Raw genomic sequence first — 20151 nt, forward strand, 5'->3', positions numbered from 1 at the left:
AAGGATATTCAATTGACTAAAGCAGATTGATCTTTCCTCTTCTTTTTTTTTTTTTTTTTTTTGAAAAAGTAATTATTTATTATGACAAAAATACACAGTTGACTGAAAACACATGAATAGCACATGATATTGCACAGAAGCTAAAACCTGTTTGAAAAAAGATGGGACATTCCAGAACATACAACATCCCTTTAGTTGGGTAATGAGTCATGGAAAATGATCCATTAAAACCCAAGAGCACAAAATAAAACCATCCTCTTTCACCAGGCAGAACCCTGCCATACCTCCCCAACATAAGCTTCTCCCATAAGGAGTGCAGTTTTTCAATGTCCTCTTAAAGAATTGCCTGGAGTTATAAAGTGACTTGTTCAGGGTCACCTCACTGGCCAGCTGTATTTAAGTCAGAAGTTGTTTTAAGTGCAGCTTTCCAGGATCCAAGATCAGCTCTGTAATCCAAAGAAAACTATCTATTTCAGAGTTTCATTTAGGGCTGTTTCTGTTCTCAGTGGTTTTTTGCAGTTGGGTTGTCTGGGGGCCGAAATCTCCCTTTTGCTTAGCCACTGGGAAGCCAGGATTCACTATCAAGTATTTTTTTACTTTATAGAAAAACTGTTTAGGTGCTGACACGGTATTTGGTGATCACAAGGCTGCAAGCTGCAGAACCTTAATCGGTGCTGTTGGGACCCAAGTCGGCATTATTCTCCGGGCCAGGCCCTGCCCGGGACACCATTGCTTGCGTGACTTACTTGTTGAAGTGTTCCAGGAAGATGAGGCTGGTGGATGTGCCGATGATGGTGGTCAGGCCCCCAATGGTGGCGGCGTAAGAGATGCTCAGAGAGAGGCACTTGCAGACCATGTGATCATGCTGGGACCTGTACTTGCCACTCAGCTCCAGGTTCCCAGGGGGCAGGACTAATAGCTGTTCCTGCCAAAGGAAATGTACTGTACCCCTTCGTCCCGGTTCTGGCTGCCCCGTGGAGAGCATCGTGAGCAATGGGATGTTCAGGGTCCTACTCCAGGAAAGAGATTGGCCTTCACCTTCATCCCCACTCTTACTGTTAGCACTCCCATCATCGCCATCATCACCAGTACCACCAATCACAACCACTGCTACCACACCACCAGTAGCAGTTACTATGTTCTACAAATGCTCTACTAGAAATGAGGGGCACAAAGAGAAATGAAACAGTCCCTGAATTCGAGTTGTAGTCAGAGAATCCCAGAATTCAACAGCTGGAAGGCTGTTATAGTGCAACCTGTATTTGAGGAATCAGCTCTACAAGAAGCTGGTGTGGTAGAGGGGGCAGAGTGCTGAATCTGGAGCCAGGAAGGCCTTGCTAGCTTTGTGATTTTAGGCAAGTTAATTAGACCCTCTTAACATAAGTCTCCGAATCTGTAAAATGGGATTGATAATATTACCTATTTCAGAGGGTTATTAGGACAGTTAAACATCTTTCTTTCTTTCTTTCTTTTTTAGAAAGTAGCAAGCCCATTTTCAGTTAAATAACTTTTGTATTATTATGATCCATACTCTGTTGGGAAGCTTTTGGTGGTAGGAAACGCATTACTTCAAATTATTTTCAGACTACTCTATTTAGGAATTTTTTTCCTTCTGATAAACTGAAACTTACCTTTTTACAACTTTCACCCATTGCCCATTTCCAGCTAAACAATTTTTGTATTATTATGATCCACCTCTGTTGGGAAGCTTTCAGTGATAAGAAACTCATTACTTCTAAAAAGAACTATTTTTAGACTACTCTAATTATTTAGGAAATCTTTCCTTCTGCTAAACTGAAATCTACCCATTCTTTTAATTCAAGTTAGAAAAGGTCTTGGTTAGATGAATATTAATGGATCATTTTTGAGGTATAGAAGGAGTCTTGCCTTCCAATCAGAAGAATGTGTCTTCTTGGTCTGGATGGAAGGTAGACAGGGGAGGAAAGTTCTTGAGTTGGTCTAGATAACTTCTGACAGACGTGTCAACCATACCCCAGCAACACTCTCCTGTGTGTGTGTATATGTGTGTGTGTGTGTGTGAATCAGATTAAAATGTAATTGAGAAATAGCTGACAAAATAAAAATACAATAGAACATAATTAATGTTGAGATATAGTTTTCTAAGTCAATATGCTCTCTGAGGGATCCTTCCTAATGTGTAGTTAAATACTGCTTTGTATTTGAATTTGACAGCACTGATTTATGTTTTTATTGCTAGTGAATTTGCCTGGGTCATGATTCTCTACTATATGTATCTTTTTCTTCCTTCTTTTGTTTTTTTCTCTTTCCTCCTCCTATTCTATTTTTTTTCCTTTTCTGTTTCCTCCTTTCTTTGGTGTGTTGTTTGTCTGCCAGTATCTCCCATAGGTATGGCTTATCTCTGTTGGTGACTCCTAATCCTTAGTCTACAGCCTGATCCAGAGGACAAGGTGGGAATCTCATTCACCATTTCCTTTCTTTGCGTTCTCTTCCCTCCTGGCCCTGGCCTATTGTTGGGTCAGATTGTAGAGGAACAGACCAGCTGCTTGCACCCAGTGCTTGTCTCACCTGGGAAGGACCTAAGCTGGACCCTTCAAAGTCCCCATGTAGGTGAAGAAGGGGTTACTTTATTCCTGTGGTACACGAGGGTGAGCCACGTCCATCTGGACAGAGAGGGCTCACATCACAGCACTAATCAGGGCGCGAATTCTGCGGACTGCAGGGATGGTGGCTTTCCTGGGAGACAGCATGGCCCGAAGCCATGCTTCATATATGAAACAGCCCTCCCTCCCTTACCTGAGGCGAGCACTGCCTCTTGCTCTGAGGTTTCATAGACTGGATAGAGTTGGTGATCATGGGTACGCCATTCAGGTTCTGTAGGAACAAGAGCAGTGAGCCTGCCAGGAGGAGGACGAGTAGGGCGAAGTATCCCTGACACCTGGGGTGGGTTGGAAGGTAGTGCTTGATTTGTGGGGTCAGTGAGCTAGAAGCCAAGGAAAGTGACCATTTGACTGGGATCGCCCACCTCTCATCAGTTCTGCCTCCATTGTGCTAAGAAAAACACTGTGTAAACTTTAAAACCTTATGTAAATTTATTATGATTGCTGCAATAATAATACTATTTTCTAAAACCCCCTCAAGATCAAACACCTGTAGTGCCAAAGTTCCCTTTTGATGTCCTGATCTAGTTTCCCTAATTGTCCTATTTAGTTACTCTGCCTCAGGTTATAACCTTTCCCTCTTAATGTTTGATGAGATAAAGGTCTACCACAGTTGCTCTGCCCCAAAGCCTCAGGCTATAATCATTCCCTTTTAAATGGTTGATGAGATAAAGGTTTTATATCTTTAGGTTATAGACATTCCTTCTTAAGGTTTGACCGGATAAAGGTTTATCCATTTTAGATGTCATTAGAATATCAGTAACCTCCCTCCATTGTGTCATCCTAGGGGCCTCCCCCCTCCACTAGGTTATCCCCATTCAGCTATCTCCCCCATTATGTCATTGTTCTTGTTATCTTATAAAAAGCTTGCCCTCTGATACTTAATTGCTAGACTCTTTGAGGTGATAGTCTCCTCCAGCCCTGGGACCAACCATGGATCCATTGGTCCCAGTATACCTCTCCATTTCATAAACTATTGAATTGGTCTCTAATCTCTGTCTTGCTCAGTTTCTCTGGCATTACACACCAAGTTAGAAGTCTGATAAAAGATAACTATTGCTGATAATAACTTTTTGAAATTTTATTTTTTCTAAAGAAACTTTCTTTGTCCCTTTAAAATAAAGAACATCTTTTAAACCCAGAGTTCTTTATTTAACCTGGGATTTGTGAGCATGCTTTAATAATATATCAATAACTGTCTTTAGATATAATTGATATAATTTATTTCCTTTGTAAACATGTATATTTTACTCTATGAATTTAAAAACATGATTCTAAGGAATCTATAGACTAGCTTCTCAAATTTTCCATGATACAAAAACTTTAAATTGCTTCAGACTTATAATATATATGTGTGTATGTATATATATATATGCATTGATATACATATGTGGGTATATATATAAATAACCCTTTAAAATTCTGTATTGAATTTTTGTAAATTGAATCATTTTAAATAGAAAAACTTGCTACTTAAAGGACAATAAAAACTTTTTGGGACTATTAATGCTATTTAAATGGGGAATCATTTTTGGGATAGGAAGAATTTTTCTTTAAAATTAACTATATTATATATTATATACATCATATATATTACAGGTCTCATATAATGTATTATGTATTATTACTATATAATTATACAAAATATTATATGTCTCAATGTATCTTATAAATCTGGCCTCTCCTATATTAAGGAGAAAAGGTGAAAAATGAAATGTCTGTCAGTTGTATCTGACTCTGTCAAATCCCATTTGAGCTTTCCTTGGTGGAAATACTGGAATGGTTTGCCATTTTCTTCTCCAGCTCATTTTACAGATGAGAGAACTGAGGCAAGTAGGCACTCAGGGTTACCCAGCTAGCTATCCAGTATCTGAAGACAGATTGGAATTTAGGAAAATGAATCTTCCAGATTCCAGGCCCCACAGTCTATCCACTGTGCCACCTAGCTCTCCTAGGAGGATTTCTGAGGTAGTGTCCATTATTCTGAGTCATTCAGGATTGACCCTGTAGTAGAAGAAGATAACACCAGTCACTGACTTGCCAAGAGTTGGATACTTTTCCCTACCCCTCCATTTTTGAGTGTTTTTTGCCTACATTACACAGAAGTAGGTGATGATTTGCGGGGCCAGGGAGGCTGGGCATTGCTACCTCCCTGATTTATCCCACTGGTCTGATGAGTGATTCCAGAGCACAGAAAGAACAAAAAGCAGTACCTTTCTCTGCATCAGAGAAGGGAAATCTGGAGTTGATGAGCTGGAAGAAAGCAAAAGGTAAAAGAAATGAGGGAAGATGTTGACAAGACTATATGGGAATTGGGTAAATCTAAGTTCTGTTTATTCCTGACACTCATTATTTTTTTAATTGAAAAAATGAGCATTCCCTAAGTTACCTACCGAGTAAAAGGCATTGCGCTTAGAAATGACTACATATACACCACCTTCAAGGAATTTGCAGCTAGTAGGAGGTATAATATGCCTGAGAATTGGATCCATGTCATGGGGACTGCCTCTGTTAATGCTAGTGGACTCCTTTGCACCTTATAGTTGAAGAGAATTAACTATAATTCTAAAAAGTTAAGTGACTTGCCCAGGCTCATATAGCCAAAATATTCTGAAATGAGGCTTGAATCATCTAGGTATTTCTGAGTTCAACATAAGTGTTTTATTTATTATGTCCTGCTGCTTCTTGATAATGATAAGTAACACAAAGAGTATAATGTAAAATAGAATATAAGTGCACAAGAGACATATAACGAGAAACTTTGCCCCTCTTTCTGTTGAAGAAGAGATATACTTACTCTTCATTGACAAAAATGAGCTCCAGAGAAGGGGGTCCATTTTTTTCACGAATACCTACAATTGGAGAGGAGAAAGAGGAGGGAGAAAGGGGAAAATATTGGAGTTTCAGGTAACAGAAGGAAGTAATTGGTTCTTTAAGGGTTCTGAGTTTGGTGAAAAGGCATTTCAAGCCTCCAATAATATTCATCATCGTCCTTCCTAACTCCCAGAGTGGTTGGTGGATAGCAATGCTTGCTTTTTTTGCTCTGAAGGTCCAGAGGGGACAGTATACATAGACGGACTTCAGGGAGGACTTTGGACATAGACCACAACATTTGAAGGAGGAGGAGCAGTTTGTAACAGCAGTCATAGGAGGAAGAAGCAGGGATGGCATTGGCCAGTCTCATGGGGAAAATGCTCAGGCCCTATGAGTAAGTTTGTAAATCATAGGAGCAGGGAGATGTTTGGAGGGGGAGGAAGGACCTAAAAGCCTGTTTGGGGAAGAGGAGAGTGCTAAAGGTTTAGGAAAACTCAAGCAAACTGTACTGATTGGCTCAGTTTCTTCACTGCTGGAGTTGCCAGGGGCCGCCATGACCTGCTCTTCTTCAGCACTGACCAACTCCTGCAGCACGGCCTCCACGATCGGCATCACCATGGCCGTGGTGGAAGTGTTGGAGAGCCACATGGACAGAAGGGTGGTACAGCACATGAAGCACAGCAGCAACCTGGAAAGAAATGAGAAGCTTTCCCTGGGGCCCGTGGGACTTAACAAGGACCATAATGCACTTTGGAAACAGAAACAAGTCCTGCGGACTTCTCGGTAGATTTTGCATTGGATGGTCCTACTCTTGAAAATAATGGTGGATTTCTATTAGGCTTAAACTTAGACTAGCATTTCATACCAGAGAAAGAGCAAACACAATTTTAAGAGCTAATGGTTTTACTCAAGGCAGAAGACTTTACTTACATAGACAATACCACTGGTGACAGTAGTATAGCATTTGCTAACCATTCTTCACTCCAAACACGTAATGCTTCTGTTTGTGAATGCATGTAAATAATAATTTAAAAAAATCTCAGACAACATCCTCATGAGGGAGCTCAGTGAAATAATGAAAATTGAAAAAATTATTATATTCTTGATAATTATAAGTTGAAATATTTTTAAAATGTAAAATTTAACTTAAAATTGAAACAATATTAGTTTTGAAATTGAAATAATTGAGGTAATATTGAAATAATAATAGCTAACATTTATATTGTGCTTACTGTGTACCAAACAGTGTGCTAAATGCTTTTCAGTTATGTCATTTGATCCTCAAAATAACTCGGGGAGATAGGTTCTATTATTATTCCCATTTTACAGATAAAAAAACTGAAGTAAACTGAAGTTAAGTAATTTGCTCAGCGTCATACAGCTTGTGTCTGAGGCTGAATTGGAACTCAAGTGTTCCAAAATCCTCAAATATAAAGGGAAAATGTCTAAGGTCTCTCATTGGCCAAGTAGAGAACTCAGTATACAGTTTATGGTTTCTCACTGAGGCAACGAACTCACTTAGTCAAATGCTTCCTATTTTTCTCCTCTATAATACCATTCTTGACTATACTCGTTAATGGCAAAGAAGAGTATGGATAATTTTTAAAAAATCATCTATTTGACTTTTTGATATATCATATAGGATTATGTCTATATTAGTATATATTTCTGTAAGGCATATATGAAAACAGCCTCATTATTTGATGGACAAGAAATAAAATGCAATTTTAAGGACTAGAGTACATAGCATATTTGATTTCTGAATTATTACTTATGTAGACTAATGCTCTAAAGGTGTTTTAAACAGGCTGATGTCCGAATGATTTTTAATACCCCATCAGCTCATGATAAATGACGAGAGAAGTGGGGAAATGGAAAGTGAGAATGATCCAGAAATAGGCAAATAATGGGTCAAGGACAATCTAGTCTGGGATGAACATTTTCTTGTGGATAATCCTCAAAAAGGATTCAAAAGAGTTCAAAATTCTTTCCAGTGTGACCCAATTAATGATCTCCACATGCCTAGAAGGTGTTATCTTATTGTTCTCATTCTGCAAAAAAGAGAAACAATTAAGCAATCAAGATCAACTCTGCACAATGGAAGGAGCAGTTCTGGTTATAGGGCAGACCTAACATGGGACAGTATATAGTGTCCTTTCAGGCATCATCCTTATGTTGATCTAATTTGTCAGTAAGAAAACAATCCTTGTGACTTTAGAAATGGCAGAATAGGAAAAAAAAAATAATACTTGAGTGAGAAGGTAGTGAATTGCTGGCTTTATGTACTCAATGTACTCTCCAAAGAGAATTAGGAACACAGATTTTGAACTTAATGGAAAATATTAACATATATTTATACATTCTAAACATTGTGTTGTTATTTTTTTACATCATCATTATTCATGCATTATTAACATTTTCTCCATTACTTTCTTAATCTAGAAATAATGAAAAGAAAAAATAAATCCTTGATTTATAATATTTGCTCATTTCTGAGGGAGTGATGTCCCCTCTGAAAATTTAACCATCAGCTCTTGAGAACCGTTCCAACTTGGCTCCAATATATCTTCGAATTCTATCTGTAGGTACCTAAGTTTTTTTATACCAATAAAACTGTCAGTTTTATGACCACCCTAATGGTTGATTGTCATCTTGAAGGTGTATATTACTGATTACATCCGGGACAGGGTAGGAGTGTGGATGGTTCAGGGCACATCCATTCACATTCCTAGAAAATTAGAGTGCATGTCCTGAGCAGTCTTTCCTACAGAGGAGAGACATTAACATCAATGATACTGATGTATAGGAGGCATGAAGACCAGTAGCCCAGGGATGTACTTACATTCCAGGCTTGGCTCCTGCCATCATGACCATTCGCAGGGCAATCCGTTTGTGCAGGTTCCATTTCTCCACTGCCGCTGCCACACAGATGACTCCCACCAACAGCAGGGTGGTGTTCTTGAAGTATTCCGCAGCCACCTTGGAGAGGCAAGAACAGAATCTAGTCATCTAGAAGTAGAGGGAGTTTCTGAGGGTGTTCCTCTAACTTTCCAATCAATATTTATGGACTTGATTTGACTGAGTGCTGAGGAGGGATCCCTTCTGGTTCTAAATTCACAACTTTCATAGAGAATCCACAGGACAATATGGACACGAATGAACAAGAATCACACAGGATGAGAAGGCCGGGTAAGTTGTGATCGGCACTAATGGAGGGAGTATAACTATTAATTTATGAAAATGTCAAATAGAGCTTATGTGTAAGGTACTGTGCTAGAGCCTGGAAATAATAAGAATAAGAATTGTCACTGTTGAGTCATTTTTCAGTCATGATCCCATTTGGGTTTTCTTGGTAAAGCTACTGGAATGTTTTGCTATTTCCTTCTTCAGCTCATTTTACACATAAGGAAACCAAAGCAAATAAGGTTAAGGGACTTGTCCAGAGTTACACAACTAGTAAGCGTCTGAGATCAGATTTGATCTCGGAAAGATGATTCTTCCTGACTTCAAGACCAGTGCTCTATCCACTGTACCACCCAGCTGCACAAGAATAACATTTATATAGAACTTTAAAGTTTGTAAAGCACTTTAGAAATATTATCTCATGATCTAAACCAGTTTGAATTGTTCAGTGATGAAGAGAATCAGAGAGAGAACTATAGGAAATGAGTGTGGACCACAGCATAGCATTTCCATTCTGTTATTGTTTACTTGCATTTTTGTTTTTCTTCTCAGATATTTTTACCTTCTTTCTAGATCCGATCTTTCTGTGCATCGTGTATAAATATGTACACACATATTGTATTTAACATATCTTTAAACATATTTAACATGTATTGGACGAACTGCCATCTAGAGGAGAGGGTGGGGGGAAGGAGGGGAAAAGTGGGAACAGAAGGTTTTGCAAGGGTCATTGTTGAAAAATTACCCATGTATATGTTTTGTAAATAAAAAGCTATAAAAAAAAGAAATACTATCTCGTTATATCTTCACAAACAATCCTGAGAGGTAGGTATTATGATGATCTCCATTTTTACAGAGGAGGAAACTGAGGCAAACAAAACAATAACTTGTCCAGAGTCACATAGCTAGAAGGTGTTGGAGGCTGGTTGAGTTCAGGTCTACCTGACTCTGTGACTACTGAGAGAACTACAACATGAATTGTTTTCTCAAGAAACTTATAACTTAATGGTGGAACCAAGGGGGAGGGAGGTATGAAGTGGAGAGAAGACATATACACAGAAGTAATTATGATACAAGAGAGTGAGTTAAATGCAGGTCTAGGGGGGCAAAAGAATTATGAGAAAGTCAGGAGAGATTCTGGGTGTGGGGAAAGGAATAGACAAATTGGGCCTTGGAGCAGGATAAGGAATTCAATAGCCTGAGATGGCAGAATGTGGAATGGAATGTGTCAGTCATTGGAGATGTCATGAGCAAAGGACAGTAATAAAGATAGATTGATAGTTCAGACTGATTGGAACATAAAATATATGGAGAAGATGAAATAAAGGTGGATTAGAGACATCATGGAAGACTTTGAATATAATTAAATGTTTATAATTTTTCTTTAAGCAATGGTGGATTTTAAGTAGAGAAGTTTCATGACCCAAGAATAGCAAGATAATCAATGAAAAATAAAACGTTAAGAAAGGTAGCTTAGCAGCTTCAGATTTCAAACTATATTACAAAGTAATAATCATTAAAACAATGTGGTACTGACTGAGAAACAGTGATGGATAAATAGAATAGATTAAATATACACTATACAGTAGCAGATGACCATAAAGTTTGATAAACCCAAAGATTCAAGATTTTGGAACAAGAAGTCGATATTTGACAAAAATTGCTGACACGACTAGAAAACAGTTTGGCAGAAACAAAACATAGATTAACATTTGACTAAGTCAAATTGAATAAATGATTTAGACATAAAGGGTGATGGCTTAATTAGAAGAACATGAAAAAATGTACCTTTTATATTTATAGATGGGAAGAAAATTATGACCAAATAAGAGATAGAGAGTATCATAGGTTATAAAATGGATAATTTTGAATCATGAAATGAAAAAAAAGCTTTTAAACAATTAAAATTAATGCAGCCAAAATTAGAAAGAAAACACAAAAGCTGGAAGAAATGTTTATAGCAAATTTCATTGGTAAAGGCTTAATTTCTCATATAGATATTTATATATATAGACAACTGAATCAAATTTATAAAAATGAGAGTCATTCTTAATTGATAAATAAAAGCCATTCCCTAATCAAAGTATATGAACAAAAGAAGTGTCATGACAATCCAATCATACTCCAATCTATAATTCCAGAATGATTATACATTATTACTCTCTCCATTCTCAACTAAACTGGTCAATTCCTATTTCTGATTTTCTCTTATGACATTTCCTCTTTTCACTCTATACCTTTGTACAGGGTATTCATCATATCTGGAAAACTTTCTTTCTTTCTCTTCAGAACTTCTAATTTCTTCAAGGCTCAGGGCATTGGCTACCATTTTCAAAAGGCCTTTGCTGGTTCCCTAGTTGTTAATATGTTCTCTCTCATTGTATATTTAGTTTGTGCATATCCCACATGTATTTATCTGTGTTGAGAATGTATCTTTCCTAATCGTAAGTTACTAAGGACATATTTTGTATCTTTTTAGAAGAATGTAAAATTTCTTTTTAGAAGAAAACCCCTCGAGAGCAGGGAATGTCTGATTTTTATGTTTACATGACTAGCATCCAACACAGTTCCCGGTACATAGTAGCTGGTTAATTAAATGCATGTTGATTGATATTGATCAATCAGAAAGATTAGGACATATATAGATTATATAGATTATGTATGTATATGTAGATTAGAAAGATTAGGTACATATGTGAAATATGTACATGGTGAGAAAAGATCAGGGCTTAAATGGGATATCATGGGAGTGCTAGTATAATACAAAGGAGAGATTTCAGAGGGATGGAATCGGCCAGAATTGCATTGTAAGAGTGAAGAAGGAATAAAGATGACTTGTATTATGTGCTATGTTATGATGTTGCATATTATTTAATTTTCATTCATGTGTATGCTATTTATCCATTAGACTGTAAGATCTTTGAATACAGGGACCATAATTTTTTTGGTATTTCTCAGCACAAAGTAGATATGTAATGGTCATTGAATAAATGAACGAAAATGATTATTAACTTCCTAGGAAATGATCGAAATTAGAAAGGTAAGGCATATAGCACTCGACAAAATGGTAAAAACAAAAACCAACATGTTTGTATGGCCTGTGCTTGATTCATCCATTTTGTAAAATTCACATAGAAGCTCAGGGTTAGAAAGGACTTCCCCAGTTACAAGTTGGCCTAGCCCCAAACTGGTAGCTAGAAGAGGAAATACAAATTCAGGAGGGCGGGTAGTGTCTCACTTTTGGCTTGCCCAGTACCTAGCATGTGGCACTTAATTAAATGCCTATTGATCAACTGATTAACCTCTCTTGATAACTCAGTCCTCACAGGCAACTCCATTTCCTCCTTAGTATCTAAAGGAAATAATTATCCTACTAAGGTAAGGAGATGATATCCTGTATCTGCAGGAGCTCATTAATGTTTTGGGGAATCCGTCCTCCCTGACTTGATGCCTGATCCAAGCATAAAAGTGCTGATCTTCTGAAGGGAGATGAAAATACCATTGAAATGACTTTAGAAATAGCTTAAGCAAACATCTAAAAGTCATCTAGGACTCATCTCTCATCTTAGAATGGAAAAAGCACCAGATAAGAAGTCAGAAAGACTATTCTGACTTTGAATGACTCCTCTTTAATGACTAGTCTTATTTGCATAGTACTTTCCATACTCCTGGCAGGTAGTTCAGTAGTATTATCTCTAGCTCATACAAGACTGAGCCATAGACAATCCATTTTTTCCCGCACTCAGCTGATTGGACCATGCTTCTGTCTCGTGGTACTCTGAAGTGCTTTTTCAGTCACTTCAAAAGCTGCCTTCAAGAATCTATGTAGTCATTATATATTTTGAAGGTAATTACTGTATCAGTCTCTTGGCACTCCCCATCACAAAATGTTGATTCTGGCTCTTGACAGCCCTTCAGGAAGTCCAGTGTGGGTATTAGAGGTAATAGGTAGGGCTATGGCTTCTGGGAATTAGAAATACCTGGCAGTCTCAATAGCAATTGAATTTACTCGGGTATCCCTGACAAAGAGCTGAGGCAGTGGCTATGACATAAGTCTCCATAGAGCATTTCTTCAGCTCATCCCTTCTCATTCGTTGCCACAGCCATAATTTTGATCCCAAGGTCCCAGTCTTCTCATTCCTGGAGATTTTGCTTTTCAGAACTCTGCTACAATTTCCAAATCAGTGGTCATACTATTGACCCTACCACCACCTGGTGGCAATGTAGAGAAGAGAGAACCAGAACTGAACTCTAGTCCTTGGAATCCCTTGGCACTACAGTTTTGAGCTTGGGATAATGGACAGAACATAGGATTTAGGTTTAGGATGCTCAGGGTTCAAATCTCATCTCTGACACTTACTAGCTATAAATAACCACTTCTGTGAACCTCAGTTTTCCTTTATGTGAAATGGGAATAAATGATACCTGGATTCCCTACTTCATGAGAGTGTTGTGAGGCCCAAATTGATGTTAAGTAAAATACTTTGCAAACTTTCAAGTACTAAATAAATGTCACTTATTATCCTTAATGTAGTAGATATGTGACAAATACCTTGACTTTTGTCCTGCCATTGGACTCCAGTGACTTAGGAAGAAAGAATGAAATGGATGCCTTTGCATAGATCTGCCTCACTTAAATCAAATTCAAGTGCAAGTCAAGATATCACCCGTGATGTCATTGGTCCTCTTCAAAAATGAAGGCTGAGGGGCAGCCAGGTGGCTCAGTGGATAGAGCACCAGCCCTGAAGTCAGGAGGACCCGAGTTCAAATTTAGCCTCAAACACTTAACACTTCCTAGCTGTGTGACCCTGGGCAAGTCACTTAACTCCAACTGCCTCAGAAAAATTTAAAAAATAAATGGAGACTGAACAGCAATCCAGAGTAGTACAGTACCTCACTGACCTCAGCCTCTCGATACATAGCTTCAAGAATCAATCAATAGGCATTCATTAAGCATGAGCTATGTGTCAGGTTGTAGGGAGACGAAGTCAAAAATGAAAGTCCTTGTCTTCGAGGAACTTGTGTTCCATTTAGGGGAACAATATGCTTGCCTGCACGTAGATATCAGATCTCTAGTATCCTCATCTTTTCAGCATCGTGAGTGCCCCAGGAGACAAAGGAAGCACTGGTCTCATACTGTTGCTTGTCTCCCATTTTTGAAGAGGACCAGGACATCAGCAAGGGGATGTCATGACTTGCAAGTGACTTGGATTTAAGTGAAGGAAGGCTGTGCAAAGTCAACCGTTCTCACTCTTTCCTCTGGAGCTGAGTCCAAAAGAAAGTATTAAATCAAGATGACTGTAGATGGCCCCAGATGCAGTGGGAGATCTTGACCTTCTTTTACCTACCCCCCTACCCCCCCAAAAAAAATCTGGGAGGGGAAGACCCTCGCAGTTTCTGACCCAAACAGAACCAATTGCTATTTACACTCACTCTGAGCTGTCTCAGCCCAACAGTGACCAAATGAGGTTTATTTATTTATTTTTTTTAATTTAATAGCCTTTTATTTACAGGATATATACATGGGTAACTTTACAGCATTAACAATTGCCAAACCTCTTGTTCCAATTTTTCACCTTACCCCCCCACCCCCTCCCCTAGATGGCAGGATGACCAGTAGATGTTAAATATATTAAAATATAAATTAGATACACAATAAGTATACATGACCAAAACGTTATTTTGCTGTACAAAAAGAATCCAGACTCTGAATTATTGTACAATTAGCTTGTGAAGGAAATCAAAGATGCAGGTGTGCATAAATATAGGGACTGGGAATTCAATGTAATGGTTTTTAGTCATCTCCCAGAGTTCTTTTTCTGGGTATAGTTAGTTCAGTTCATTACTGCTCCATTAGAAATGATTTGGTTGATCTTGTTGCTGAGGATGGCCTGATCCATCAGGACTAGTCATCATCTAGTATTGTTGTTGAAGTATATAATGATCTCCTGGTCCTGCTCATTTCACTCAGCATCAGTTCGTGTAAGTCTCTCCAGGCCTTTCTGAAATCATCCTGTTGGTCATTTCTTACAGAACAGTAATATTCCATAATTTTCATATACCACAATTTATTCAGCCATTCTCCAGCTGATGGACATCCACTCAGTTTCCAGTTTCTAGCCACTACAAAAAGGGCTGCCACAAACATTCGTGCACATACAGGTCCCTTTCCCTTCTTTATAATCTCTTTGGGATATAATCCCAGTAGTAACACTGCTGGATCAAAGGGTATGCACAGTTTGATAACTTTTTGAGCATAGTTCCAAACTACTCTCCAAAATGGTTGGATTCGTTCACAACTCCACCAACAATGCATCAATGTCCCAGTTTTCCCACATCCCCTCCAACAATCATCATTATTTTTTCCTGTCATCTTAGCCAATCTGACAGGTGTGTAGTGGTATCTTAGAGTTGTCTTAATTTGCATTTCTCTGATTAATAATGACTTGGAGCATCTTTTCATATGACTAGAAATAGTTTCAATTTCTTCATCTGAGAATTGTCTGTTCATATCCTTTGACCATTTTTCAATTGGAGAATGGCTTGATTTTTTATAAATTAGAGTTAATTCTCTATATATTTTGGAAATGAGGCCTTTATCAGAACCTTTGACTGTAAAAATATTTTCCCAGTTTATTGCTTCCCTTCTAATCTTGTCTGCATTAGTTTTGTTTGTACAAAAACTTTTCAGTTTGGTATAATCGAAATTTTCTATTTTGTGATCAGTAATGATCTCTCCAAATGAGGTTTAGGATGAGATCTATTGCTGGCCAGTTAAGGAGAGAGCCAGAGGGATTTGGGTTTAAGGCATGGTCCTTAAAAAAAGAAATTTAGGCTGTAAACCCCAAGTTACTTGCAAGGTTTCAGAGATCAAAATTTACATTCCTTTGGGCAGAGCACCTGCAGATAATGGTATGATATCCTGGGTGAACAGAAGGAGAGCAGGGAAGGAAGTAGTGGAGAAGGAAAGAAAGAAAGGAAGGAAGGAGGCAATGGGAAAAGGAAGGAAGGAAGGAGGGAGGAAGGAAGTGTATTGCTCAACTGGAACTGGCCAGTTGTTCCAGTGGGGCAGCTCCTTCCATTCACAGGTTGTTTGTCTTTCATTCTCCAAGAGGACCATGATATCTGGAACGTGATGCCATGACTTGCAAGTGAATTGGATTTAAGTGAGGGAGGACTGTTCAAAGTCACCAGCCTCACTTTCTCCTCTGGAGCCAGTGATAAGATACAGATCAGGATGACTGGAGATGGCTCTGGGTGCACTGACTTTTTAAGCTAAGCTCTTTCCCCAGTCTCAGTTAGTCTAGGGCAATGCCCATGAAGTGAGTAAGACTAGATATGAAGAAATGAATATTATAGTTTTGTATGGGAAGGATATCTAATAGAATGAATGACAGTTAAGATCCAAAATAATCTCATCAGGCTGGAAAGACAGTTAAAATGAGGAAATTCAATAGGCATCATTGCCCACTATTTTAATAAAAAATAAATTTTAATAAATAGGTCCAACATTTAATTTTTAAAAAATCAGTTATAAAATATAGGCTAATGCTTAACATATATTGGATTATTTGCCATCTAGAGGGGGGGTAGGAGGAAAGGTTTTGCAAGGGTCAATGTTGAAAAATTATCCTTGCATATGTTTTGAAAATAAAAAAAATTCAATAAAAAATAAAATATAGACTAAGGAGATATAGCTTGCCTGAAATACATGTGGGGGAAAAAATCTGGTAGCTCTGTTTGAATTAGCTAAAAAATTTATCTTCCAAATAGAAGCAATCAGGCAGTGTTAATAGAACCAAGCTGTCCATTTTGGAAAATAATATTTCTCCTCTATGTTTCACTGGTAAGACTATATGAGAAGTATTGTGTCTAGTTGGGTGCTACTTTTTAAGAATATTAAAAATAGACTCCTATGTTGAGAAGAAAGTGATCAGATTAGGGTCATGAGAGATTTGGAAGGAAAGGCATAACTTGGAGATATTGCAAGTTTGCTTCCAAATTACTACAATAAAGTGATTATCATAATTAAGCAAGTCACATGATTTGTTTTCTGGTTTCCCAGTGCATGTAAAAGTTATCTTTACACTGTACTGTAGTCTATTAAATAAAGAATAGTGGTTGTTCAATCATTTTTTTCAGTCATGTCTGAATCCTTCTGGACTTTTCTTGGCAAAGATACTGGAGTGGCTTGCCATTTCCTTCTCCAGCTCATTTAACAGCAGGTGACCTTGTCCAGCCCTAGCTCACTTGAATCCGATTCACTTGCAGCTCCCTGATGTCATGGTCCCCTTCAAGAACGAAGGATCATTGCCACCACAGAGGAAGAGACTGAGACAGATAGGGTTAAATGACTTGCCCAGGATCACACACAGTAAGTGTCTGAGGCTGGATTTGAATTTAGGGAGAGAAGTCTTTCTGACTCCAGGCCGGGCACTCTATCCACTATACCATCTAACTGTCCATACAATGTGCATAGCTTAATTAAAAAACCACTTTATTTCTTCTTTTAAAATTTTAATAATATCCTTTTATATTCAAAATACATGCAAAGATAGCTTTCAACATTCACGCCTGCAAACCTTGTGTTCCAAATTTTTCTCCCTCCTTTCCCCCATTTTCCTCCCCCAGATAGCAAGCAATCCAGGATAAGCTAAATATGTGCAACCCCTCCAAACACACCTCCACATCTGTCATGTTGTACAAGAAGAATCAAATCAAAAAGGAGAAAAAATGAGAAAGAAAGAAAAAGCAAGCAAACAACAAAAAAGGTAAAAATCCACATTCAGGCCCCCAGTTCTCTCTCTGGCTGCAATTGCCTTTCTGTATCACAAGCCTTTTAGAATTGGTCTGAATCACCTCATTGTTGAAAAGAGCCATGATCTATCACAAAAGCTACTTTATTTCTAAAAATTGTATTATTAATTTCCTTCAGGAACATTTCCTTTGCATTCACAACTTGACTAACTGGTAGAAGAGACCTAGCTTTTGGCCTGTTTCAGCTTTTGACATGTCTTCTTCACTGAGCGTAATTATTTCTAGCTTTTGGTTTAAAGTGAGAGATACAGGACTGTTCTTTTCACTCGAACACTTAACAAGCATTGTAGGATTATTAATTAGTCTAATTTCAATATTGTTGTGGCTCAGGGAATAGGGAGGCCCAAGGAGAAGAAAGGAGCCAGAAAAGAAAGGCAGGTCAGTAGGGCGGGCAGGACACACAAAACTCATTAGTTCACCCCAAACAATTATAATTGTAATATAAAAGATCATTGATGACAAGTCACCATATCATAATAATGAAAAAATGAACAATAATGATGAATAATGAAAATAATAATAATAAATACCAATAATAATGAAAAAATTAAAACTATTGTAAAAATTACCAAAATGTGACATAGTGGCACAATGTGAACATATGCTGGTGGGAAAATGGCACCTGATAGACTTGCTTCACACAGGATTGCCACAAATATTTAATTTGTAGAAGACCCAATATCTGTGAAGTGTAATGAAGCAAGGCACAGTAAAACAGGATATGTCTGTAATATCCTATGCTGTTTAGCCTGAAGAAACATAGAATGTTGGGGACTTAGAGTTAGAAATTATATCACAGTATTGTAGGATTGCAGAACCTGGAAGGGATGGTGGAGGCCATTGAGTTTAAGGGACTTGCCTCAGCTCTTACAGATAGTAATGCCCAAGGTAGGGTTCCAACCTGGGAATTTCTGATTCCAAGTTCTGTACTCTGTATTCTACACCATACAATCCTATTTTTTTGGGGGGGGGAGGGTGGATCTTAGAGGTCATTCTGATAGAAAGTAAATTTTTTGAGGGCAAAGGCTATTTAATTTTTGGCTCTGCGTCCCCAGCAGCAAGCAGGTAGATACTTAATAAATGCTTATTGATCAGTTGAAGTAATCCCACCCCCTTGTTTTATAGATAAGGAGCAGAGGTTTAGAGAAATGAAGGGATTTGTCCAGTATCACACAGGTTCTAAATGACAAAACCAGGATTTCAGTTGAGAATCTCAGAGCTCTTAGTGCCTTAGAGAAGAGATTATGGCATAACATGACTATCCTCCAATTCTTAATTATTGTTGTTCAGTCATTTTCATTGTGTTTGATTCTTTCTGACCTGCTTTTGGTTTTTGGTGGCAAAGATACCAGAATGGTTTGCCATCTCCCTCTCCAGCTCATTTTACAGATGAGGAAACTGAAGCTAACAGAATTAAGTGACTTGTCCAGAGTCACATAGCTAGGAAATGTCTGAGACTGGATTTGAACTCAAGAAGATGAGTCTTTCTGACTGTAGGTCCAGCACTGGGCCACCTAAATGCCCCCAATATCTTAATAAGCCAGCACATAGAAAAGGGGCTTTTGTTTCTTCAGAAAGCAGGTTTAGAATCAGTGGATGGAAGTTATGAAGGATTAACTTTTTGTTTAACGTAAAGCAAAAGAAGATGAAAGGAAAAACTTTCTGGAGAATAGGCTATCCTTCTATAGACTGATTAGATGATAATCAGATCAAAGTATTTAAAGAAAAGGTGGATAAACCAATTGTCTATTGGTAAAGACACAACAGATAGGATTTTTCAGGGATTAAACGATAGCCAAGGTCTACCTGACTAAAATTCTATGATTCTGTATTCTTTCTGAAGTGCTTTTTCATCCCAACATTCTCCATCCTACACAGTAATTAACTGAGGACCCTAGTTATTAGTTACTATAAAACTTTGAATGCCTAGTCATGGTCTTTCTATCAAATGGAACAAAACCTCCATTTATTCCAATCTCAGACTGTCTGCTTCCTGTACAGGATTCTGCTCAGCATCATCATTTCCCATGAGAGCCATTTCTGCTAGTTTTTCTCTCTCCCTTGTTTCAAATCTTAGTTAGAAACCCTCCTCCTCCAAAAAATCATACCAGACTACCCCACCCAACTCCATTCATATCAACGACCACGCAACATTCATGTACAGTAGGTAGTTCCAAGCAGCTGCTACTAGTTATGTGCAGAAAAGATTTCCCTCACTTAACATACATTCTAGCAGAATTCATTCTAAAACTAAAGTTTAATTAATTCTTTTCCACTGATTTCAATCACAAAAAATGGAGCTGTACTTTGTCAGAAAAACTGATGTAATAAAATCACATTTAACATCATTATGATATAGTTAACACGTATTGGACTACCTGCCAGCTAGGGGAAAGGATAGAGGGAAGGAGGGGAAAATTTGGAACAAAACGTTTTGCAAGGATCAGTGTTGGAAAAATTACCCATGCATATGTTTTGTAAATAAAAAGCTTTAATAGAAAAAAAGAAAAAAAAAGATCATTATGATACATATTAAAATCATATATACAAAGAAAAACTTCTGATAAAGCATTAAAGAATATTTAATAATATTAAATAAAGTATTGTGAATACAATACTATCCTGAGAGCTAGGAGATGTGGCTTTTATACTTCCCTTTTCCACTGACTAGCTGTCTGATCTTGGGCAAGTCACAATC

General features: G+C 37.9%; 1 protein-coding gene across 4 annotated transcripts in view; it reads right to left on the reverse strand.

The window, feature by feature from the left end:
* SLC13A4 (solute carrier family 13 member 4) overlaps positions 1-20151 on the reverse strand; it is a 61062-nt gene that overhangs the window by 20174 nt on the left and 20737 nt on the right. For 3 of the 4 annotated variants that reach the window (XM_031939126.1, XM_031939125.1, XM_031939123.1), the window contains exons 3-8: positions 8296-8432; positions 5963-6141; positions 5437-5491; positions 4853-4892; positions 2776-2853; positions 747-925 (exon numbers count right to left, since the gene is read on the reverse strand). In XM_031939126.1, the coding sequence (XP_031794986.1) occupies positions 747-925; positions 2776-2853; positions 4853-4892; positions 5437-5491; positions 5963-6141; positions 8296-8432 (668 nt within the window). The remainder of the gene's footprint in view (positions 1-746; positions 926-2775; positions 2854-4852; positions 4893-5436; positions 5492-5962; positions 6142-8295; positions 8433-20151) is intronic. The other variant, XM_031939124.1, reaches the window with a different exon arrangement.

The sequence above is a fragment of the Sarcophilus harrisii genome, chromosome 5, assembly GCF_902635505.1.
Source record: "Sarcophilus harrisii chromosome 5, mSarHar1.11, whole genome shotgun sequence".
NCBI classification, from domain to species: Eukaryota; Metazoa; Chordata; class Mammalia; order Dasyuromorphia; family Dasyuridae; genus Sarcophilus; species Sarcophilus harrisii.